The sequence below is a fragment of the Symphalangus syndactylus genome, chromosome 8, assembly GCF_028878055.3.
Source record: "Symphalangus syndactylus isolate Jambi chromosome 8, NHGRI_mSymSyn1-v2.1_pri, whole genome shotgun sequence".
Classification (NCBI taxonomy): Eukaryota; Metazoa; Chordata; class Mammalia; order Primates; family Hylobatidae; genus Symphalangus; species Symphalangus syndactylus.
In genome coordinates, this window is record NC_072430.2 from 101,977,846 (window position 1) to 102,004,712 (window position 26,867).

Sequence of the window (26,867 nt, forward strand, 5' to 3'; positions counted from 1 at the left end):
TTCATTACTAGGCTGCATTTATGTTTAAAGAAAAGGTAAAGTCAAGCCTTCTCAGTATTCCCTAGTAGTTGGTAAATGTCAAATCTGAAACCTCCCAAGTGCCCCTGCCAGTTCTGGCTGGTTGTAGCCCAGAGGAGACAGATAAAGTAGTGAAGAGATTATCGGAGGAGTTGGGTGGCAGATTCTAATTTCGGCTCCTGCACTAACTAGTAGACAAGGCTCCCTGGGCCTTTGTCTCAACTGTAAAATAAAAATGATGTCCTAGTTGATCCCTAAATCCCCATACAGCTCTAAAATTATGAGATTCAAACCAAATTGTTGGTCTAAAATGCTGAATAATTTCTCATGCTCTTAGCCAGACTAAGGAACAAGTAAAATCTCAAATTATTAAATTATTAATAATTAAGATACAATGGAATGTTATAAGTGAGGCTTAATATAGATTCTAATATCAAAGAAGTTAAAAATTAAAATGCCAAGTCTTTTGTATTACCAGGGAGCCTTAGAGCCATGGTTTGCATCTGAGCATTCTGTGGATAATTTCAGTGACTTAATTCATCATCCAGAGATCTCTCCCTTCTTGGTTGCTAGCTTACTGGAAATGAGCAAAATATGTTTTTATATAGGATTATATAGAGAAAGGAGGCTGAACCATTGTCAAATAGGAATGTTTTAGGATAGAGACTAACCTCCCCACCTGCATTTATCTGACTTGGATTGTATCAGTGCTTTGTTAAGAGTCAGTCTTCGGTGGGATTTAGTTGGTTCAGTTTCCTTTCACCATCATCTCTTTCATCTGACTCCCCTTCCTTGTTATATTTACTCACATTGCAGCATGACCTTAGAATCCTTTCCTGGAACCTGAAGCAAATTATGGAACCCCAAGATCCCAGTAAATAGTTTATCTCTGCATGGACTTGACTTCTAAGAATTGGCCTGAGAGCCTGCAATTAACCTCTGACCACTCAAAGCTTCACCCCGTCACCTCAAACGCTTAGACATTCATACTCAATACCCCCTTTCCTCCAAATTGCTTTGTTTGGCAGAAGAAGGTTTCTTTCTACACCCTCCTTCCCCGCAACCTGGATTTTGTTCCATCTCAGGCTCGTTTCGCAAATCTAAACTTCCTAAAATATACACGGAGCGCCTCCGGGTTCGCACACGCGTGCGCGCGCGTACACCCTGGCTCGAGTACACTAGCCCTGCTGGGCCGGCTCCCGGTTGCAGAACACATTCCATTCTTCGCGCTCGGGCACACCCCTCCGCAATGAGGATTGGTCGGGCCGAGCCCCCTCGGCGAGGCGAGGCTCCTAAGAGGCCCAGACGCCTGCCAATCCCCAAGGGCTGTCAAAACAAGTCTCTCTCTCTGTCACAACAGAGCTGAGTGGAGGCCGCCGCCGCCGCCGCCGCCGCCGCACTTCCTGGGACCGCTGCGCCGCAGTCCGCGGGCAGGTGGCGGGTGCGCCCGGCCGCAGTCGCCCGGCTGTGGCCCCTATCGGGCCGCCGGCGTCCGGGCTTCAGAGGCCGCCTGGCTGGGCGCCGGTGCCTTTTGTCTGGCGCAGGGCCGGCGTTTGCATCACATTTCGGATACCTCCCTCTCTTTTTCGCCTCTCCTTCTGCCTCCCGCTCACATCGCCTCCCCACTCCCGCCACCGTCCCCGCCGGACTGCTAGCCTCCTAGACCAAAGCCCGAGGACGTCTCTGCCCGAGCGATGTCCCCTCTCCAGAAAGTTGCCGCCGCCGCCGCCGCCGCCGCCACCGCCGCCGCTGGGCGGTGAAACAAAGTCTGGCGGGGCCGCCTCCTGGTGCAGGAGCGCACCCGTGCCTAGCGGCTGGACTCCGCTGCCGGTCGTCCCGCTTTCCCCCGGGGAGCCCGAAACGCGCCAGGCCATGGCTGAGGGCGCGGCCGGCAGGGAGGATCCGGCACCGCCCGACGCGGCGGGGGGCGAAGACGACCCCCGAGTGGGCCCGGACGCCGCCGGGGACTGCGTGACGGCGGCCTCTGGGGGCCGGATGAGGGACCGTCGCAGCGGGGTCGCACTGCCAGGCGTCGCGGGGACCCCAGCGGACAGCGAGGCGGGCCTCCTGGAGGCGGCACGGGCGACCCCCCGGCGTAGCAGCATCATCAAGGTAAGCGAAGCCGCGCTGCACCGGGAGCGTGGCTGTGGGTGATGGGTGGGTCGGGGACCCGGGCAGGATGTGCGGTGTCCGGAGGCATCCAGGCTCAGCATTGTTTTCTCCCACCTCCTTCAACGCCAAACCTTCCTTCCTTATCCGGAGGTTCCCAGACTCAGCTCTCAGCCGTGAGACGCACAAGTGACTTTTTCTCCCCACTGACGGCAGAGGAAAAGTTCCGCTCTGCGTCTTTGCGTTCTGATGGATGCTTTCCCTCATTTTCTCTGCAAGCTTCACTAAACCGTTGATGGAGGGAGGAAGGGGGAACTCAGGATAAATGCAGACCCACCGGATGGTTGTGCATTGCTTTCTAATTAAGGATTAGCTTTTCCCATACAATGAAGAAAATGCACAGCTTACTCTCAAGTGAAAAAAAAAAAAATTCTCTCTAGACTTAAATGATCCCGAAATCCCAAGACATGTGAACTTTCCCGGCAGGGAGGCAGAGTTTTAAGTGGACCCTGCACCACAGTAAAGAGCAATGCAAGAGCCCAGAGTTTTTGCGCTGCAGAAAGCACAACCGGAAAGCAATCAATCCCCCAAGCATTATCCCTGGTCCTTGTGGTTACCACCACATCCAGGGAAAACGTTTCCTGACCCGCTAATCACCTCGCAGAATTTCTCTCCATCCATTTGGCAAGGAATTTGTAAACCTCTTTCCTCCCCTTTCTCTTCCCATCTTCCTTCCACTTGGGGCTTGTTTCATCTGTTTGAGATTTCCTCTTTTGGGAGCGTGACTTTGGGGTAAGGTTATTTAGGTAAGAACCCTCACACAGGCTCTGGAAAAGGGCCTCAGTGTAAATGCATGTGAGTAATCAATCAAATGCATGTCAGATTAAAATTGATTTTGGTGGAGCAGTCAGTATAAAACGATATGTATGTATGTATATATATAAGTATATATGTGTGTGTGTACATACACACACACACACACACACATCCCTCAATGACAATGAAAGATGGACTTTTACTTACTATTGAATTTATTGGGTTCACTAATATATTCAAAAGCTCCGTTCAGGGTTAAGCTGCATAACCAGTGCATCATGCATGTTCCAAGCTCCCAGCACCAGCTTAGGTAGACTGACCACAGAATGTGGCTCCAGTATAGTTTTTTTCCCAACACTGACACATGGAAATTTAAAATCAGTGGAGAGGTTTCTATAATATAGAAAGAAGAGTGGGTGGTAATTACAAATGACTTGTAGTGGTTTCTGTTATTTTGTGGCTTTTTGATTATGTAACAGGAGTGTTCTGTTCTGGGTGTGAATTTGGACAAAGGGAAATTACTATTTTGTTTTTAACCCACGGGTCAGAAAGCACACTGTTTTGAAACTTAAAAAACATCACAATTAGGAAACACATACATTTTGGATTCTACTGTATTGATACTACATGGTATCCTGTGTGTGTGAAACAGGCACCGCAAAAGACTTTAAAATATATGACAGTAAAGAGCAAAGGGCTCTATAATGTTGTAAAAAACAAAAGTAATGGAGTATAAGGAATATGCAAATTCTTGCAACTGAGTTTGCCACTTTTGAATTGTACTATGATGGTTTATATTCTCAGAAGGGTCATTGCTGAGTAATGGTGCCTCTTTTGTTTTGAAGTTTCTTTTTGTGACAAAAAAGGAGGGAGACAACAGAGTATTAACTTGATTTTCCCCCTATTTAATAGTAAATGCAATTAACATTTGGTAAATGGCCTTTAAAATTAAAGATATTAGAAAATAAAGTGAATTATTATGTTAGGTTTTTATTGAAAAAGTAGCACATACATATAATTTAAAAAATCAAATGTTGCAAAGGAGTGTGAAGGAAAGACCCTCAGACACTCCACATTCCCACTTACGTAGTCCACCCTCATAGATGTTAACACTTTCTTATGTATGCTTCCAAAATATTCCATGCATATGTAAGCAGATATATCTATATGTGTCTATGATGAACTATAGCAGCTCCTGATTTCTACAAAAAAATCTGGCTAGAGTTTTACAAGTCTCCTAGCTTTAAGCATTTTTGGAGCCTAGAGGGTAGTCTAAGGTCATTGTGATGAATAAACTAATCTTCAAGGGTAATCTGGTAGGTCTTGGTGGGCAGCAGTCATTGGGGTCTGTTCCCAGAGGCCTTAACGCCCTTCTAAGGAGAAAAAAAGGCAGGTGGTAGGCTCGTTCCACTCCTTCTCTGAGATCAAGAACCTTTCTGTTGACATTCTTGAATCTGCTGCCCTGTGGTTTGTTTCCTTTAGCACAGTAAAAATGAGTTTCCAAAAAAAGTTTAGATCATGTAAGAAATACATAGCACATGTTCTATATTAAGAGAAAATGCATTTTTTCACAGTTTTGCCAAGAGTTTTTTTTTTTTAATTTGGCATTGAAATGTACACAAAGAAGAAAAGCTTTAGTACATTTTATATTAATCAAAATATTAAATGCTGTTCCAAATAGCTGTAGTGCAGTAATAATTGATATTCATAATGCTGAGCCACTGAAAGGTTGTGAATCATCAAATATTAAATTCTTTTCAGCTGAATTTAAGGTATTGTTTCAGAATAGTGCTATCCTGCCAGAAAACAGACTGTCTTGTATATTAATAAAAAGAATGTTTTTAGTAAATTTGCCCTCCATAATTTGTGAAAACATATGTTTAGTTGAAAAAACAATTTCCTTCTGAGCTGAGGAAAACAATGACAACATTTATCTGTATGCATCTTCAGAAATTCTTTCTACTGCCATTGTGTTTCTTCCCCCCATATAACCAATCCTAGGTTTAAAAACATTCAATGTGAGAATTAAACTAAGTTTTTTAAAAATCTGTCTACTTTTTCCTATGTTTTTCTGTGTGATTGTTTCAACAGCATTGACATTGATAAATGCTGCATGTTTTTTGGTAAGCACATTGTTATATACCACAATAATGCAATAGAATCCATTTTAATTTCTTCTTGATGACTTGTGGTTTGAAATGACAAGTTGGATACCTGCAGTATTGATAATCTCTAACAGTGGTTTACTATTCTGCATTTGAATATATTTCTAATTAAGAAATAAGACCATTTATTTATCTGGTATTTGATATCAAACTTACAGTATTTAAAATATTTAACTTTTTAGATTATAGCTTATAGCCCTATAATCTGCTGCCTTATGGTTTGTTCCCTTTAGCATAGTAAAAATGAGTTTCCAAAAAAAGTCTAGATCATATAAGAAATACATAGCAAATGTTCTATATTGAGAGAAAATGCATTTTTCACAGTTTTGCCAAGAGATTTTTTTAATTTGGTATTGAAATGTACACAAAGAAGAAAAGCTTTAGTACATTTTATATTAATCAAAATATTAAATGCTGTTCCAAATAGCTGTAGTGCAGTAATAATTGTAATGTTTTGGAAATAGGAAGCAGCATAGCTTATTTGCTATATTAGATGGTGGGAACTGAGCTACATATGTATTTTTAAAATAGCAGTTGATTTTTCTTCCATTGTATGTAACACATTGACGGGTTCTACTTTTTTTCAACTTCCTTTTGTTCTACTTAAGAACAAATTCTCTAGGCAAGGAAGAATAGAAATTGTCACTTGGATCTCATGGATATGGGTGTGGGGGATGAAGACGGGAGTTGGGAATGAGGTGTTGAGACCAGCACTGGAGCAGCTACCTGGGTGTTGTTCATGTCTCATTATTTTATATCACGGCGAGTCTCACTCTATCGTGTCACCGTGGGCTGGTATGGTGGATTTTTGAACTGCAGCCTCAAAGGTGCCCCTTGGGTACCAGTAGACCCCTATCAAGATTATGGCTTTCCTCAGAGAGGCAAGAGGAATGCAGTTCACATTAAGTGCCTACTACTGTGAGTCATATACTAAACTAGGAGCTTTCGTACATTTGTATCACTTAAACCTCACAGGAAACTCTCTAAAGTAGGGAAGGGAGGCACAGAGAGCTACTGTAAAAATGTGGAGTGATGACTGAAAGTCATGTCTGCGTAATTTCAGAGTTTGTGCTCTTGGGCTGGCTCTCAGATGCAAGAAGTCCACAATCCACGAACACTTTCTAGGTTTGAAACAGCCCGAACACGTGAGATAGTGACAGAAGAGTATGCATTTTAGGTCCTACGGTTTGTGGGGTAAATTATGTTTTCTCAGCCCTCTTTCCTTCAGTTCAGACATTTGGAGCTTGATTCTCTAGAGGGAGATTGCAACCTTTTCTGTCTTTTCTGTCTTTGGCTATTTTGTTAGGCCTGTGCTGTACTTGAAAAGGCAGAGCAATCTGGCAGGTGTTCTGCTTGGTGTCAATATATGGAGCTTACACCCTATTGTTTTACCCCAGGCCCACTTTCCCCATACCCCTGCAGACAGTGGAGTTTGTGAAGCATTGTATTCTCTTTTAGGCTGATACGCAGGCAGAAAAAACACCTGGGTCATAGGAATATATATTAATCTAGGGGAGTAAGAAAATGGGGGAATCTTCTTTTGGAGCTCTGAAAGTGTGTGTGTGTGTGTGTGTGTGTGTGTGTGTATGTGTGTGTGTGTGTTTAAATAGGGATAGTTATGAAGGGAAATTAAATGTGATTAAAAATTAGTTAAAAATTTTAGGCACCCTATGGATTATATAGGCGTTTATAGATTGATCCGGGAATTAATCAGCATTTATAGATTTTATTCTCTACAAATATGTGTTAAAAGTTCCAAATAACCAACTTATGGATGGATTTTGGAGAAATAACCAGAGGAGCTGGCCAGCCTTTACTTTACCGTAAGGGTTGCTGAGAGTGTGCCCTGGGGGCTTTAGCTGCGGCTCTCCTCCTGAGATGTGATTTGGCTGCATGAATAGCATGAACCTCTTAGGTAGATTTGGTTTATGATCTCCACAACTTCAGTTAGAATGTTACTTTCTCTCAAATTGCCGTAGTAACATGGTCACATTTCACCTTAGAAGTGGTTGCTTCTAATTGCAGGGTCTTTCTGTTGTGATTTCTTATGGCACCTCTCAAGAAAATGAATAAACTTCAGGTAAAGAGCCTTGTCTTACTTTGATGAAAGGTTTTTGAAGTGTTTGTTGATTAGTGTTTGCTACTATTATCAGAATTTACAAAGTTTGTTTTCCCTTTTGGAAAATATATTAAGGCTAAAAAGTGTAAGTTAATTACATAGCCATTGAGGGGTTAAACACGCATTGTGATTGAGACTGAATAGTGTTTTCCCAACCTTTCCCTTTTTACCATGGAGAAAACAGGTAATTAAATTTTGTACAGTAAAATGTCAATTGGACATTTATTGCCACATAACACCTCAGGCACAGCAGGGCGTTATGAAAAGATATCAGGAGACAGCCGACCTTACCTTGGTGCTACTGAACAAGCAATTCATTAACTGCTTCTAGGCAATGCCACAGCAAACTAATCAGGCAGTGGCCCAGGCAGTAACTCAATGAAGGAATTGCGTCAGTCTTCTCTGCGCCCTCACTCAATTCTGTTCAGCTTTAATAACTGTGAATATTAAAAATAGCTCCACGTTGGCCGGGCGCGGTGGCTCACGCCTGTAATCCCAGCACTTTGGGAGGCTGAGGCGGGCGGATCACGAGGTCAGGAGATCAAGACCATCCTGGCTAACACAGTGAAACCCCGTCTCTACTAAAAATACAAAAAAATAGCCGGGCGTGGTGGTGGGCTCCTGTAGTCCCAGCTACTTGGGAGGCTGAGGCAGGAGAATGGCTTGAACCCGGGAGGCGGAGCTTGTGGTGAGTCGAGATTGCGCCACTGCACTCCAGCCTGGGCCACAGAGCGAGACTCCGTCTCAAAACAAACAAACAAACAAACAAACTCCACATTCAGGAGCAATGTCCGAACTGAGATGTGCTTAACACTGTGTATTTAAAAAAAACTATCCGACTTTAGATGCCTAGACAGAGCTAAGAGGCAGGATCTCAGCAACAGTAAATGAGCCATTGGTTATAAGAAGGAGGGAGAGAATCATTGTGTTGGACTTTACATTGAAATCTAAGGTAATAAATCAATAAACTTTATTATAGTGAAACCTTTCAGTTCTGCAAAATCTTAGTGTTTTAATAATGTAAAAGAGGTTTATTTGTAGTTTTGTTGACTCTTATTCACCTCCCTATCTATTGTAGTTCATCTCTGTATTCTAGTTCCTGTAATAGGAAACAATAGACAGAGTTTATTGTAATTAATGATTATACTAAACTGACAATAACTATTAGGGCCAAATGGCCAACTTCTGTAACAACAACATTCAGGCTTACATATTGGCAAGTGTATTGTGTATTTCAGCTAACTTTTAATGACAACAAAATCATAGTATGACGAAGTATTGGAATAGTCCATTGGAGTTAAAATTGGATTTCATTTGTAGTTTTATCTGTAACATCTTTTGTGAATGTAAGAGAGAGATGTAACCTAGTTTATTTTCAGCAGTGCCATTTAAATTCATCTTATTAATAATCAATCTAGCATTACTTTGAGAAAAGTAGGATTGTACATGGTGAGTAGAAAAGAAGCATTGTTTACATTATCATTATCACTTCAGAAAGAAGGCAAGTTAATTTTGAAAATAATAAAATCTATCAAGGCAAAACAACATAAACTATTTTAGTGTGTTTCATTTCCATATATTTCTTAATTTGTATTTGTAAATTTATGAAAATGTGTAGCTATTATAGGCAAGGTTATTGTGTTTTTCCTTAACTATACATCTTTGTATTCAAAAGTTTAAAATATGTTTGGAAGATAATATCTGCTTTATTAATTCTTATACTGACCGTTTTCAAGAGCCTTTAATTTTTAACATTTTTACTTCTTTTCTCTTGACTTTTAGGTTCAGGGGTATACATGTGTAAGTTTGTTACTTGGGTAAATTGCATGTTGCTGAGGTTTGGTGTATGAATGATCCTGTGAGCTAGTGAGTATAGTGCCCAATAGTTAGTTTTTCAACCCAAGTCTCCTAACCCAACCTTCCCCTTCAAGTAGTCCCCAGTATCTATTGTTCCTCTCTTTGTGTTCATGTGTATTCAGTGTTTAGCTACCACTTATAAGTGAGAACATGTGGTATTTGGTTTTCTGTTTCTGCATTAGTTCACTTAGAATAATGGCCTCCAGCTGCATCCATGTTGCTGCAAAGCACATGATTTTGTTCCTTCTTATAGCTGTGTCGTATTCCATGGTGTATGCTTTCCACATTTTCCTTGTCCAGTCCACCATTGGTGAGATGATTCCGTGTTTTTGCTATTGTGAAGAGTGCTGTGATGAACATACAAGTGCATGTGTCTTTTTGGTAGAACGCTGTTGGATATATACTCAGTTATGGGATTGGTTAGTCAAATGGTAGTTCTGTTTTAGTCTCTTTGAGGAATCTCCACACTGCTTTCCACAGTGACTGAACTAATTTACATTACCACCAGCAATGTATAAGTGTTCCATTTTCTCCAGAACTTCACCAACGTTTGTTGTTTTTTGACTTCTTAGTAATAGCCATTCTGGTGTGAGATAGTATCTCCTTGTGATTTTGATGTACATTTTTCTAATGATTAGTAATGATGAGCATTTTAAAATATATTTGTTGGCTGCATGCATGTCTTTCAAAAGCCTTTTAAAAGATGCTAAGTATGTACTAAACACAGACTAAGCCCAGGCAATATGTACAGCAGGCAAACTTGTATTATTTACACGGTACAATATCATGGTTAGAAATGGTGGGACTGTGATGCTACTGAGTATTTAGAAATCAGAGATACTAAAATTCAGAACACCTTCTCTGTGAGACATTCTCTGATGTGAGGGAGATGGATGCACAAATAAGGCAAAAAGAGACAAAAGAACACTTTAGTGTTAGCTGGGACCAAAATTACAATGTAGAACCCTAGAAAGCTAGACCTGACCATGTTGTAGGCACTTTTCCCTAAGTCCCAAATGACTTCAAACCAAAGCAAGCCAAATAGCCTGTATATTTAAAGCCCACACCCCACCTCCCAGATCTGACAGCCGATGATGAGGGTGGGCACACCTTCTAGGGTGTAATCAGGGGCACGCCCATTAGGGCCAGACAATAGGGGGTCAGAGACATGGTCAGCAGGGGGAGAGTATGTTTCCCCTCTAAGCCTCCCTTGGCTCGGGCTAGGTTAAGGCCTGGTCCAGGAAAAGGGCAATGGCATCAGAAGAGTGATGGCCCTGCTCCCCTACAGGTCAGCCCTGATTGTTGGGTTGGGGAGGAGAGAGAGAAGACGATGCTAGGTGCACTCTGACCTCTCTCTCCTTTGAAAGCTTCATCCCCATATAACATACCCCATCAATGTCCTTGAACTTGCAGTTTCTTAATCATTGATGATGACTAATTTTTGGAAGTGGGAGTGGGGTTGGAGGTGAGGGAATTGGAGCGTCATGCTCCCCCTAGAGGCATATATAAAAGATGCAAAGTCGTCTTCAGCATTTAGTAAACTCCAGCTTTGAAATATTTTGGAATTATTGATTTCATATCATACTTAAATATTATATATTTAGAAATGTTATTAATATTAAGTAGCTTTATTTTTATGTTTAATCTAATAAAGAAAACACCTAGTAACATCTTGAATTGGTTTTCCTACTGAGCAATTTTCTTTATAATAATAGCAAATACTAATATTGTTTGTATGATGAGTTTAGCATTGTTTTGAGCATTAATGTGTATCGAATAATTTAATTCTCACAATAACCATATGATATGCATATTATTATTATCTCGATTTTTACAGATGGAGAGATGTTAAGTGACTTGCCTAAGGTCACATAGCTAATAAATGCAGAGCCAAGAAGTAGGTCCAAATAATCTAGCTCCAGAGGTTGCTTTTAATCTTTATGCTATATGTTCTCGTCCTCTAAAACAGTATTGATTTAAAGCTTAGCTGGTGTGAATAAAATAGCAGATTTTTTATTGTTATTTTAAACACTAAGTTCAGCTGACAAATCAAAAAGAAACAATTTTTAAAACAGTTTTGGGAAACTCAAGGATTACTTGAATATACATTTTTTCTCAGTTTCATACCCTTCCTTTCACATAAAATACCCATGAATTTACTTTAATATTGCATTCCATTTTCCCTTGAGAGGAATGGGGCTCCTAGTAGTACAAGCATACTTCACATTGTCACACTTTGCTTTGTTGTACTTTGCAGATATTGCATTTTTTTAAACAAATAGAAGGTTTGTGGCAACCCTGTGTTGAGCAAGTCTGCTGGTGGCATTTCATGTCTCATTTTGGCAGCGTGTGCTCACTTTGTGTCTCTGTGTCACATTTTGGTAATTCTTACAAGATTTTTAACTTTTTCATTGTCATTATATCTATTATGGTGATCTGTGATCAGTAATCTTTGATGTTACTATTGTAATTGTTTTGGAGTGCCGTGAACTATGCCCATATAATACAGCGAACTTAATTGATAAATGCGTGTGTCCTGACTGCTCCACTGACCGGCCGTTGTCGGTGTCTTTCCCTCTCCTTAGGCCTCCTACTCTCTGAGACACAACAATATTGAAATTAGTTCAGTTAATAACCCTATAATGGCCTCTAAATGTTCAAGTGAAGTAAAAAGTTTCACATCTCTCACTTTAAATCAGAAGCTAGAAATGATTAAGCTTAGTAAGGAAGGCATGTCTAAAGCTGAGATAGGCTGAAAGCTAGGCCTTTTTTGTCAGTTAGCCAAGTTGTGAATGCAAGGAAAAGTGCTTGAAGGAAATTAAAAGTGCTACTCCAGGAAGCATATGAATGATAAGAAAGCAAAAACAGCCTTCTTGCTGATATGAAGAAAGTTTTAGTGATCTGGATGGAAGATCAAACCAGCCATAACATTTCCTTAAGCCAAAGTCTAATTCAGAGCAAGATCCTAACTCTCTTCAATTCTATGAAGGCTGATAGAGGTGAGGAAGCTGTGGAAGAAAAGTTGGAAGCTAGCAGAGGTTGGTTCATGAGGTTTAAGGAAGGAAGCTATCTCTATAATGTAAAATTGCAAGGTGAAGCAGCAAGTGCTGATGTAGAAGCTACAGCAAGTTCTCCAGGAAATCTAGCAGAGATTATCGATGAAGCTGGCTACACTAAAAAAACCTCAAATTAGAAGAAAGTGTCATCTAGGACTTTTATAGCTAAAGCAGTGAAATCAATGCCTGGCTTCAAATCTTCAAAGGACAGGCTAACTCTCTTGTCTGGGGTAATGCAGCTGGTAACTTTAGGTGGAAGCCAATGCTCAATTACCGTTCTGAAGATCCTAGGGTCTTTATGAATTACGCCAAATCTACTCTGTGCCCTATGAATGGAACAACAAAGCCTGGATGATAGCACATATGTTTATAGCATGATATACTGAATATTTTAAGCCCACTGTTGAAAACTACTGCTCGAAAAAAACATTCCTTTCAGAATATTACTGCTTGTGGACAATGCACCTGGTCACCTAAGAGCTCTGATGGAAATGTAGAGGAGATTAATGTTTTCATCTTGTTAACATAAGATCCATTCTGCAGCCTGTGGGTCAAGGAGTAATTTTGACTTTCAGATCTTATTATTTAAGAAATACATTTCATAAGGCTATAGTTGCCATAGATAGTGATTCATCTGATGGATCTGGGCAATGTAAATTGAAACCTGGAAAGGATTCACCATTCCAGGTACCATTAAGAACATTCATGATTCATGGAAGGAGGTAAAAATATCAACATTAGCAGGAATTTGGAAGAAGTTGATTCCAACCTCGTGGATGACTTTGAAAGGTTCAGGACTTCGGTGGAGGAAGTCACTGTAGACGGGGTGGAAATAGCAAGAGAACTAGAATTAGAAGTGGAGCCTGAGAAGATGTGACTGAATTGCTTCCATTTCATGATAAAAATTGAATGGATGAGGAGTTGCTTCTTACGGATGAGCAAAGAAATTGGTTTCTTGAGATGGATTTTACTCCTTGTGAAGATGTTATGAGCATTGAAATGACAACAAAGGATTTAGAATATTACATAAACCTATTTGATAAAGCAGCAGCAGGGTTCAAGAGAGTGGACTCCTATTTTAAAAGAGGTTAGTTGTGAGTAAAATGCCATCAAACAGCATTGTATGCTACAGATAAATTTTTCATTAAAGAGTCAATAAATGTGGCAGACTTCACTTTTATCTTATTTTAAGAAATTGCCACAGCCACCCAAACCTTCAGCAACCACCATCCTGATCAGTCACTAGTGTTCAAAATGGAGGCAAGGCCCTCCACCAGCAAAAAGATTATGACTGGCTGAAGGCTCATAATCATTATGATTACGGCTAATTATCATTAGCATTTTTTAGCAATAAGGTATTTTAAGATTAAGGTTATATACATTGTGCTTTTAGACGTAATGCTATAGCACATTTAATAGACTACTGTATAGTGTAAACATAACTTTTACATGCATGGGAAACAAAAAAATTTGTGTGACTTGCTTTATTGCAATATTTGCTTAATTGTGATGGTCCAGAACTGAGTTTACAATATCTCTGAGGTATGCCTGTTTATTTTTATTCTTTGACTGAAGTTATCTTCTTTACCATGAAGCAAGAGTTTATTGTCCAACTTTGGTATAAATTATATAGGCTAAGGATGGACCATTACTTAATTATTGCAATCTGTTATGAATTATTTTATATTTTGATAGATTTGTCTCCCAGTGTCAATAAATAAATAAATAAATAAAATAAAGAGCATTTAAGTTTCCAGTCCAAGGAAGTTGTAACTTTTGTTTAGTGGTAGGAGAGATGATGCTATATGGTCAAGATTTCCTCCTAATTAGCTTTGAGGTAGATATAGTGCCTTATATGTAGGAGGAACACGTTAAATATTTGTTAAATTCCATTAAACTGAAATTCTGTCTGATCACTTAATTTCTTATTTTTGGTAGAAATTCCAAAGTCAATATGTGGGAAATTCAAATATATGATTATGTGATGAAATTGGTGCCCCTGTGGATGCTTAATTGTGTTAAAGGTAATGAATCCATTCTGCTGTGCAGAGATTTAGTGTCATGGCCAAATGGTACCTAGAAGTCTGTCTCCATAACTTGGAGACTACCTAGTGTTAAAGGTACAGTAAGCTTTCTTTTGTATGTCAGTTTTAATTATCTATCTGAAGTTATGTTAAATTATTGAAAGGTACAGGTCTTTGGCTCTCTCTCTAGTATTACAGCACTTATGCAATAAAGTATTTGGTCACATTCTCTCAAAGTGATTTTTTTTCCTTGTCCAAAAAGAAAGGGTTCTCCCAAGCATTTGAAACCTAAAAAACTTTTTTTCCTGATACTTTCTCATGTTTATTTAGTGTGGGAACAAGCTAGTTTTGTGATAAATGAACTGATGTTTCTATGTGCGTGTGTGTGTGTGTGTGTGTGTGTGTGTGTATACTTACGCCAGGCATATTGGAAGTCAGAAGTCTCAACAGGAGGTAACATTTATTTTATTTTTTTTTAGTAGACATGGGGGTTTTGCTATGTTTCCCAGGCTAGATTTGAACTCCTGGGCTCAAGGGATCCTCTCACCTCAAACTCCCAAGTAGCTGGAACTATAGGCCTGTGTCCCCATGCCTGGTTTAGGTAACCTTTTGATCCCCAGTTTTCTTTCCTGCAACTGGGAAGATGGTCTTTATCCAGAGACATTTCATCAAAGTAAGAACTGCATAGGCTGTGAGAAGTCACACTCAGAAATGTTAGCTGTTAAGCTTGACCAGTAGTTGAGGTTTCTGAAAGGAGTGAAGAGAAAGAGAGGGATCAAGGTGTGCTAGAGGGGAATGGAGTCAGATGGGACCATGCTTATAAATGAGCTGAGTAAATGCCTTGACAAATGTCTTTACTTGAATCATTCTGCCAGAAGTTGTACATTTTGGAATTTATTTATTTATTTTAATTTTGATGGTCTTTGGTTTTTTTGGATAACTTTTAACTGATGGGCACCTGACACCTTAACACACTTAGCAGTGGTCGTTGGACACAAAGCTCTTTTGAGTCTAAAGATTCCTGAGAAGAATCAAGGGAGGACTGTTCTGGGTTGTTGATGGTGATGATTGGCATTAAAAGTAAGCTTTGTCTACTTAGCTATTTTGCTAATCCCAGCTCTAGGAAAGTCCAGGGAGATTCTTCATGGTGGCACCTTCAGTATGATAGATTTACCAATAGGGAGAAATGACCTGACAAACAAATCATTGTAGAAGTTGGTGTACTAGGATGGAAGTAGTTGTGAGTGCTGGAATTAGCCACCACTCCTTTAAAAAAGGCTCTAAATATTCACATACTCAGGCAACCATGACCTTCCTTTCCTTACTAAGAAGCTGCCTTCACTACCTTCACTTTTCTTTCGCCCAAACCCTTTTCCCCAGGCTGAGTAAGGGAATGACTGGAAGGGAGAAAGTAGACTTAGAGGTTGGGGCAGGGGGTGGCTATGGTTCCTGAAGAGAGCCTATTCCTTCCACTTACCTCATTGTAGGGTGAAGAGATAATGACCCTTTCTGAGGTTGAGAAAGGACTCAAGTGATGATTCTTTTTTGTTTGCTTGTTTTGAGATGGTGTCTCACTATATTGCCCAGGTTGAACTTGAACTCCTGGCTTCAAACAATCCTCCTGATTCAGCCTTCTGAGTAGCTGGGACTACAGCACATGCCACTGCACCTGGCCGAGAGATAACTCTTGAGTGTAAGATTGGACTGGTAATGGTGGTGGCATTTAACTGTCTCCTTCTCCACCAAATCTCCCCATAAGTTCAGACTGGTGTCTTTCTGTCTCTTCTTGAAAGACAGAGTTACTCGACCATCAGAGCCCCTGATGCTCTCCTGTTTGTGGAGAAAGAGGACACTGTAGAAGGCATCCAGTCCTCTTGCTGCTGCCCCACCCAAAGAGGTTTCTTGGGTGAAAGGACCCTGGTAACAAAAGGCTGGGACAGGGGCTGGTGAGGGGTGGGAGGGAAAAGGTCAATGTTCATGCCAAATCTCCCACACCAGGATAATAAATGTGTAGGGAAGAAGGGCACTATGGGGAATAAGCAACCTCGTAGAGAGTCAACCTTTGGATGCCTGCCTCACAGAACCAGTGGTCAGTTCAGTGTTAACTTGAGGAGTAGAGAAAACCAACCCAGTGGGGCCTGCAGCATCCCTATGGGGCCATCCTATGGAGAGACCTTGGTTTCATTTATTCATCCTCCAGCTTAAGCCTAGAAAGGAAGTGTAGCAGGGAAGAGAAAGGGAGAAGTGGGTAGAGTAGACCCACCCCCAGGCCTAGCCACTAAATCCACCATTCTAGCTTGCCGTGGGGGCTGCAAAGTAGAGAAGACTTTGAATTAAACATGAAATTGAAGTTTTAAAATGAACAAGACTGAGTAAGGACTCAAAAGAACCCTTCTGATAATGGAAAGAGAATGAAACACTATGGAATCTGATTAAGCTATCAGTAATAACTGGAGTACACAGAAACAAAGAGGATCTGAGAATGGGCGGTTAGGGAAAAAATATGTTTATACCACAACTTGAGACTGCTTAACTATTCAATTACATTATTATAGAATTGGAGAGCCGAATGGGAGCTTAGAGACCATTTTCCAATGCTACTCTTTCATTTTACTAAGCCGGCTGTCTACCATCACTCCCATTCTTTCAGAGAATCATTAAAATGAGATTATTTGTGATAATTAGATAATGTAATTAGAATTGTTTATGATACCAGGGATAGGTAGTGGAGGTTTCTTTCAAGCATTCATGTTATAGAATAATAATGAGCACACCATTGTCAAGATCTTACAATATCTTCAATTCTTATAACAGTCTGGGAAGACCTGTAGCTATCATTATCACTTCCACCTTACAGATGAGGAAGCCAAGGGTCACTATTATGTGTGTGTGTGTGTGTGTGTGTGTGTGTGTGTATGTAGTAGGGTTGGGGGAAGGTATATTTTTACTCTTCATTTTCTTTTATCTTCCAAACCTGCAATCTGAAAAAACAAACAATGATTTCAGAATATATTCATCTGGCTGGAATGGAGCTGAGCAGAAAAACAAAAGTTAAGGTGGTTCAACCCTGGATTGTTTTGCAATAAAAGCAACCACCATTTATTGAGTTAGGTGCATATATGTTATTTCATTTAAGTTGGAAGTAGGAAGGATCTAAGAAAAAGCAATGGATCTGAAGTAATTGTTTTGGCACAACTCCTAGGGTTGGAGTTTGGGCTTCTCACTCTTCAAAACTTACATGTCAGCAACCCCAAGTATTAGTTTCTTGTTGCTGCTGTAACAAGTTGCTACAAACTTAGTGGCTTAAAATAGCACAGATTTATTATCTTATAGTTCTAGAGTCATTTATTGTGTTCCTCTGTGCATTGTCAGTGTAATGGGGTATGTATGCCAGCTTGTATGGCAGTGTAAGATATTAAAATAAGAACAAAGCCCAGTTTTCTTAGCACTGCTTATATCAAAGTGTGATTTCCATATAAGCTCACATCACAGGGAATCAGTTGCAATCTGGTTTCATGGATAACAAGACCAGGTTATGGAATGTTTTTCATTGCATAAAGCCTGTTAAAAGCCAGAAGAGAAAAGCAATACTTTCTGCTGACATTGGGATCAACTGAGAATGTAGTGGGCTTAGTGGCATTAAATAAGATAAAAAGTTGAAATCAAAATTTAAAACTCTCTAGATGTAGATATTAGATATTTATTTACGTAAAATGCAAATTCTGAAGTGGATATTTTTGCTGTTATGAACTTCTTCAAGAAAAATCTGGAGAAAGCAAAACTGTGATTTAAGTTCTTTACCCACTGTGCCTAATACCTTACTATCTTTTAAAGAATTTGCTTTTTTACAAGCTACAGAAACATTGCTCTGAGGCTTCGTATGGACATTAAAGCTTAACTGTGTTTATCTGATTATGTTTGAAGCCTTTCTGTATTCTTATTAATGGTTTCAATTTTGATATTTAGGTCTTACATTTGAAAATGGCTTAAGCATTTTAAAGATCAAGTAGATGATTAAGGTAGGTTATTTGTCTTATTCCTATAAGGATCATGGTGCTATAACCCACAAGGACTGTCTTTGTAGTTTTCTTCAAGTGCTCTTTTTTCCCCCTATCGTTTGGGTCTTTTCCTTTATAAACTGTTCTGTTTTCAGTGTTCAGGAAGTATATCACTGGTGGTGGTACTCAGCCTTCCAAAGTATTGTTTGCTTCAGATAGTTGGCTTGATCTACATCTGAACTTAAAATCTCACTATAAAAATCTTTTTTAAAGGGGGAATTTAGCTGAGAATATTTATACATGAACTTCTGAGCTTTTGAAGTGAAGAGGTCCACTCTCTGTATTTATAAATACTTTCATTTGATGAGAGGCTGTGTCACTCTGACAAAGGGATCCCTGCACATAGTGGCTCAAACAAGATAGTTTATTTCTTTAACAAGTAACACTAAGCAGGTTATTACAAATCAGGTAGGTGTCTCTGCTCCATAAAGTAATTCAGGGATCCAGATCATTTGGTCTTCTTTTTGGGCCACCCCTTAAGATGCTGACTTGTCCCTTTGATGAAAATGGCCTATCACCACATTTGCCTTCTATTTTATAAGAAGGGGGATGAGGAAAGTGGAGGGCAATTAGTTTCTTTTTAAGGAAGTGACCTGTAAGTTTCACATGCCACTTTTGTTCATATCCCACTGGCCCATTGGCCCATTGGTCATATGGCCATACCCAGTTGCAAAGAAGACTGGAAAATGTAGTCTTTATCTGGATGGCCATGTGCTTAGGTAGAGATTAGGAGATTCTTATTAGTAAAATGAACAAGAGGAGACTGTAAGTTTTTGTTAAGGTTAAAACAGTTAGTCATGGGATATATTCTTAATTTGGAGAAGGGACCAAAGTGTTTTGTAATAGGAGGGAATCAGACATTATTCTGTTTTGGGGTTCACATTGTTTAACCTGGTTAGGAAAATTGACCAGAACATGGCTCTTGTGCTGCTAGGGTCTGTTTCAATATCTGTATGAGCCAGTTGGCTTCAAAATGATGTCTCACAGGCATGGACTGCACTTTTTATCCTGACTTTCAAATGTATACCATATGTGAATCATAGATAAACTCCAAGCAAGAACAACTTAGGATGCCTCGAGTAACTGTTGTGTGCCACATGCTGTCTGAAAGATCCTGTGGTGAACTTTTAGGAGAGCCTTTGGAGGTCATTTTGCAGTTAACCACACTAGGGCAGGAACCCTTCTAGATGTGCAGAATTTGCTTCCAGTCAGCAGGGAGTTGCCTCCCTTACTAGGGAGCCAATTTCATTTTCAGGCTGCTTTTGTCGTTTGAAAAAATTCTTACGTTGAGCCCAAATCAAGTTATTCTCTGACACTTTTCTTAGGCAGTCCTATTTCTACCTTCAGGAGCTATAAAGAGTAAGTTTAAGTTCTCACATGACAGCTCTTGACATATTTGAAGGGAGTTACGTGGGTGTCCCCTCCCACACTCCCACTATAATAAATAACCCCTGACATTTATTGGGTGCTTACCATGTTCCAGACACTGTTCTAAGCACTTTACGTGTCTTAACTCATACCAATTCTTACTAGTCTTATGAAGTAGGGACTGTCTACCCCATTTCATGGATGAGGAAATTGAGGCACAGACAGGTTAAGTATTTGCCCAGATTCACACAGTAAGTGGCATGTTCTGATTTGTCAGTGTTTCATTTGAAATGGTGTTCCTAGGCCTCAACACTGGCTCCTATGCCAGATGCACTGTGGTCCACTGTAGTGGACTGTTTTACCTTCCTTCTTTTGGATCCTATATTTCTACAAATGTAACCATCAGGAGAATTGTTTTTCTGGAAAAAAATACATATTCCATTGACCACAGTTCAGCAAAGTTGTCTTTATGTTAAGACACTATGCTCCTGAATTTGAGAGGATATGATGAGTTCACCAAAGGTAGGCTTGATATGGCAGCTGGATTCAATTTAATATGATGTATAAAGCTGTTGTACTTTTTTTCAATAGGGAAGCAATTATAGGTAAAAATCATAGGTAAAAAATCAGTTAAAACTGATTTTCTATTTTTCCTTTTAAGAGATGGGCTCTCCAGGCTGGTCTTGAACTCCTGGGCTCAAGTGATCCTCCCATCTTGGCCTCCCAAAGTGGTGGGATTACAGACATGCACCACTGCACCCAGCTTAAAGATGATTTTCTTAATAACTATGTGAAACAATAGAAATAAATTAGGGATTAGGAGAATGACTAGAAGTTTCTAGAATTAAGTGCTAGGTCTAAGAGGTGGTATAGCACTACCATTAAAAGGTCCTAGAATTGGACTGCCAGAATTGGAATACTGATTGTCTCTCTCTCTCTATATATATATGTGGTTGGTGGTTTTTGGGAGGATTTAAATGAGAGAATTCATGTAGCGTGCTTACCTAAGTGGTTGATACAAGGTAGATAGTCAATGAATGTTAATTATTATTATTTGGAAATAGGAAAATAAAATCTGAGGCTAGTTTTGAAAGAATTGTCAGGACTTCTCAGATATGAAGAAATAAAGAAATAGTAATTCTTAAGACTTTGATCATAGAGGGCTTTGAATAAAATGGTATGTTTGAGTCATGGAGCAAACCTTGTCTTTTGGCTGCCATATCTAACCAGGTTGGAGTTGTGATGGTCATTTTTCTGGTAGATGGGGCAGTTCCAGTGTTTCTGTTCATATTGGTCATCATTGATTTTCTCTAATTTCTTGCAGTATTACAAAGAAAAATGCCCAGAGACTTTAATTTGAGTTGATATAGTAAGTAGTTACTTTTTTTACGCTTCAAATTTCTTCCAAAAAAGTTGTGTAAACCACCCCTCAATATGTGTAATTGTCACTCTCTCTGTTCTTTCTTGACAAACAAAAGCACAATTTTTACTAAAGGGTCAAGTTTGTTTAAAAGTGGTCTCCACTTTCCTCAAATTCTAGAGTAAAAGAATGAGCTATATATGAATTTAGCATAGCTGAATTTAATTCAGCAAATGATTTTTAAGTACTTACACAATTTGACACTATATTGTGTCCTTGGTTTTGATATATTTGTGTACTTGGTTTTGATCATTCTTTTATCTAAAATTTCTTATTAATGTACAATATATAATGTTTTTTTTCCTTGCTTCAAGTTGATTGAAATTTTAGAAAAGTCCCCATAATTCTCATCTTGACACAAACTCAGACTTAAGAGACACCTAAAACTCTGTGAAGGCATCTGTTAGAATAACTTTCTTAACTTGTCCAAACTGATTGCACCTTACAATTCGATGACATCTTTGAATTTTGCTTTTTTACTGAGCAAAAGTGCTCTTACAGCTGATGACTTCATACTCCTTTTTTTTTTTTACTCTGGAATTATGGCCATTTTGGTAAAATTTGTACTATATGCAAAACGTGAAGGAAAACTTAAGTATTTAAAAAATCAGTCTGTAATCCAAGCACTTTGGGGAGCTGAGGTGGGAGCATCACTTTAGCCCAGGACCTCAAGACCAGCCTGGGAAACATAGTGAGACCCCATCTGTACAAAAAATACAAAAATTAGCCAGGTGTGGTGGTGCATGCCTATAGCTCCATTTACTCTGGAGGCTGAGATGGGAGGATTGCTTGAGCTCAGGAGGTTGAGGCTGCAGTGAGCTGTGATTGTGCCACTGCACTCCAGCCCAGGCAACAGAGCAAGACCTTGTCTCAAAAAAAAAAAAAAAAAAAAAAAAAAAAAAAAAAAAATTCATGTCTGACTCATACTCAGATATTCAGCTTGTTTAAGAGTCTGTCTTTCTTGTTAGACTGTAAATTCCTTAAAAGCCAGAACCCTTTTGAGCTGCTCAATTTTGTGGTCCAAAACGATGCTCTGTAAAGGCAGGGGCCTTAAATAAGTAATGACTGGTCGTAAAATAAAACCTTAAAATTAAGGAAAGGGGTGAACCATAAAATTGGCAGCTGTTACTCTTTTTATTATAAGTAATAATTTGGTTAAGGGAGCAATATTGCCTTTTTTTTCTGCAGGCTTTTTGACCAAGCATGCTGAAAATCAGAGGTGTCCCTGGTTTTTTGCCTTAGGTGTTTTTCACCTGCCAGGTTCTCGTGGGTAAGACACAAGTCAGTGGGTGGAGGAGAATATAATGAATATAACATTCTTCTGCTTCTTTCTTTATACCTATTAGATTGAAACATAGCTTTCTTTACAAAAGCATTCTGAAAGAATTGGAATTTTGGCTGTAATCTTTGTGCAAGCCAATCATGGATTCACTCTGAAATTCAGCTGCCTTATGACACTGGATCCATTCCTAGTACCACAGTAAAAAGGAGTCAGTGTTCCTGGAAGTTTTAAGGCTATAAGTTCTTTCAGTAGAAGGCATAGGCAGTATTCTTTTAGCTAATCAGCTATAACGTTGATTTTCACAAAGATGAAATAAGTTAGAAACTATCCTATAAACACTGGGAAATTACAATGTCTCCTACCAACTCCATGAAGAAAGGGACCACATTTTAGACTTTTCTTGCATCTTCTGTAGCTCCTACTAAGTGTTAAGCATGTACTTGATTTATCTCCCATCTCTCACCCAAACTAAACCAAGACAACTCATTCTCTTCTACCTTCCTGAAGGGAATCTTGCCCTGAGTTAATGTAGTCTACCATTGCTAGGTTGGCTTTCCTTAACAGGAACTTACGTCTTTGAGAGACAGTGTGGGCAGGTAAGAGGACACAGATTTGATAATTTGATCTGGGATCCTGGAGTCTCATTTTTGCTACTTTCTAACTGTGTGATCATAAAATTTTTTTCTGAGCCTCAGTTCCTTCATTGGTAAAATGGGAATTTTAATGCATATCCCACAGGTTTGCCATAAGGCTTGCAGGTGAATAATGCAATATATCTGTTATATATTTTAGAAATATTTTAGGCTGTGCCTAAAAAATGGACTTGACAACCCATTTATCTAGCAGTTCCTCTAATAAAGACACTGCCCATTGGCTACTAATGAAAAGTCGGTAATTCACTAAAAAAATTTTACGACAGGGTCTATATACTTTCCTTGCAGTTGTACCTGCCAGTATTTCCTTCTGGGAGGCTTTTCACTGAGCCTCACAACAGCAGTGGACTAGTGTATGAGAAGCAGTCCTATTGGCTGCCACTATCTCTTAATCAAACCACGTATGACATGTATTTAGTCAGCGACCCATCTGCTATCTTGAGTTACCTTGTTCACAATAGCATAAGTGAATGTTTGTGAATATGGACCACATCTGGCATGGGTGGCCTATCATCTACCTACGCTTCATCCTGTGAGATACAACTAAAATGAAAACAATGTTCTTTAGGTAATTATATATAAAGGAATTTCTTAGTTCTGATAGATTTTGAGTCTTTCCTTCAAATATTGAAAATTGAGTTGATATATAATTGATTTATATATGAGGGTGAGGAAGAATGTGGACCTCTTATTATTTAATGTTTTATGTTAAATCTTTAAATGTATGCTTAATATCTCTGTTGTGGATCCAAGGCCATTGAAATTTAACTCTACTAACAGCCTTTTTGGCAATGCTAATCAATTCTTTTTACACTATAATACATTTGGCAAAGTTACTTTTAATGACTGATTCATTCATTCATCTGTTCATTGATGCTTCTAGAATTTATGACAAGACTATATTTGCAATATAGAGATTCGAAGGTGAGGCAGACATGCACAATACCCAATGTATTAAAACTATAAGCCCAAATAGAATATAGGTGCTGTAACAGAAGTATAGTATAGATCTGAGCTCCAAGCCAGGTGCTTAAAAATGTTTATTGAATGAGTGAATATACCCAGGCCTGGATATCTGTTTGCTGGATATTTCCAAGTTCCTAGATTTTTCCTTCTCTGTTTTTCATCTCATGAATAGCACCACTATCCTCAGTTGCCCTTGCTAGCAATCTGGATGTCATCTTTGTCTCCTTTTTCCCCTCTTCTATCATATCCAATCTATCACTATGTTCTCTTGGGTCTACCTACTAAATAGTTCTCACTGCTACACTAGTTCAGGCCACTAGCTTGGCCTGTATCATTGTGGCATCTTCCTATATGGTAGTTCTGCCTCCAACCATTTTCTTTTGACTGATTAATTCTCCAGAGTAGTAGCTAGAGTATTATTTCTAAATGGCAAATCCAACTGTATCATTTTCTTCCTTAAAACTTTTTGATGACTTCTCATTGTCCTAGGAATAATGTGCAACTCCCTTTACATGGGTCAGGAGGCCCAGTGCAATGTGGAGCCCGCTTTTTCTTCCAGTTCCAATTCCTACCACTTCCTACTTCTCACATTCCAGTCTATGAGATGACGCTGTGTGTATATATGCATATAAATATATATATGTGTATATATATATAGGCATAGTGCCCTGCTCATAGTTGCTCAATATATGTTGGCTATTCTTATTTTTCTAAATGTGCTTTCTTGGAAACTGGCACAGCTGGGAAAAATGTTTTTAGGAGCATTAAACAAGGGAGATTGGAAGGGAGAGAAGCTCAGAGTCGACAAGAGGATATAATCTAGGTGTTGGCAACAAAGTGGATATCATGATAAAGGTTAAAAAATAATTAAATCCATTAAACTTTTGAAAAACATATTTTTGGGTTGGTTTTGAAAAATAATTCAGTGTAGCATTAAAACAGTACTCTGTTGGATCTTAAATTTATCGTTTCCTGAGATTATGATCTAGTTTAGAAAAGTTGCCAGATATTCGCTCTTCAAGATTTACATTGTTTTCCAAAGTCCCCCAAATGGTCATAGCACTGTTGTTAAGTGTTTAGTTGGCTACAGAATTTCCTTAAATTGTGATTTTTAGTCAATGGAATATGATGACTCACAGGGAATGTAACTGTTTTCTGCTTTAGCTTACTGATCTTTATCTTCACATGGTCAAGAGTCTATGTTTCTATTACTCTCACAGATTAGCAAACATGTTTTTTATAAGAGATGAAATAAAATATAATTTTGCTAACTTTTTTTGTCTAGTATTACAAATACTATTGATAACTTGAGATTGAATCATTTAGGTCATGTTTTAGAGATGAATAGAAAAAAGTTTGTTATTATAGTTTTTCTTTTGTATTTTTATAATTTGGGTTGGAAGATTCATTTTCATTAGTTTGGAGTAAATAGATCTTTTGTAAATGTCAGTATTTCACTGGTGTTTATATGAATTGTGCTTTATTTGATAAAACCATTTGCAAGAGATTGGTTGGTTCATGGGATAACTGTTGTCAAATTGCTTTGAAATAGTATAAATGCCACATAGAAAACCTATATTATTGAACCTATATTATTGAGACGTTTTGATGATCAAAATTACCTTTGAGTTCAAAACTTGTTTTACTAACAGTAAAAAAGCACAAAACATTTTATTTAATGTTTTTGTGATTTTAAATTGTAGTCAAAGTTTTGATTTTTTGCTAATTCATATCTATATTCGATTACAGAATTGTTATTTAACATAGGATTTAAAAATTTTTATGCTTGGATTATTATAATTTAACAATCAAGTATGGCTTTTGAAAAAATATTCAATAATGCTAATTTTGAAGTTTAGAACAAATCTTTTAAAACTTGTAGCTTTGCAATGTCAAAGGAACTTTTGTAAAAGCATCCATATAGTGATGTGAAATATGCTTATGTGGGCAGAAACTTGATTGCTGTGATCAATTTTATAATTGTATACATAAATCCATAATTGAATATTCCAGTCGTTGCCATTTGCGTAAAAGCAAATACTAAAAGCTGTTATGTCCCCTTAGGAAACATATCAAGAACAGATTGAAACAGAATGTCTTTAACTGTCTTAAAACAATTCCATAAATGGTCACCACTTTAACTCAAAAGTTAGGAATCCTCTTGAATCCATTGCAGTTCTTTACACAGGCTGCCAGCTGATTGTGTAATTACATGCCATATAGCACAAAGCATGATTTATGATGCTATTGTATGGTGTACTTACTAAAAATAATGAAAAACAGTAAGTATAGTATTAGCAGAGGTGCTGTAGGTGGTTGCCAGACAAAATGCAAGGCATGCAGTCAAATTTGCATTCCAGATAAACAGTACATAAGTTTTTAGTATAATTTAGGCAAAATTATTTATTGTTTGTCTAAAATTCAAATTTAACTGAGCATCCTGTATTTTTATTTGTTAAATCTGGCAACCCTAGCTGTACGTGATTGGGTAGACTATAGGTAATAGTAAAGAAACAGATTTTTGTGATGAAACAGAATTTCTTCCCTAAGTTCCTCCAGAATCAATAAAGAATATCTTGGTTACCCAGCTAGTAAATCATATTTGAAGCTAGTACGTGAACTTAGAGAGTTAGCTTTAAGAGCCGTGCCCTATCACCACCTCTCATATTGGTGTTTGTGAAATTAGAAGTAATTCAATTGCAACATTACACACTATTTCATACTGTATTATGTTGAATTTATGCATCGTTAAAATTATTAAAATCCATTTTTAAATTTTACATTAAGAAATTAATGTATTTAATACATTAATTTTTTTTCTTTTTAAAAGAGGCATTTTTGATGAGAATTTTCAAAAAACATGTAGGTTTTTGCTGTTCTATTATAAGTAGTATTCATTAGTCTCACCAAATGTTTTTGTTTGCTTTATGATTGGTAGTGATTTGCCTTTCATTTT

At 38.5% G+C, this 26,867-nt stretch overlaps 1 protein-coding gene across 1 annotated transcript in view; it reads left to right on the plus strand.

Annotated features, from left to right (window-relative positions):
* Positions 1-1,085: 1,085 nt before the first annotated feature.
* Positions 1,086-26,867, plus strand: part of PLCL1 (phospholipase C like 1 (inactive)) — a 359,754-nt gene continuing 333,972 nt past the window's right edge. Inside the window, exon 1 of the mRNA XM_055290111.2 lies at positions 1,086-2,130. Within this exon, the coding sequence (XP_055146086.1) occupies positions 1,891-2,130 (240 nt within the window). The 5' untranslated portion in view covers positions 1,086-1,890. The remainder of the gene's footprint in view (positions 2,131-26,867) is intronic.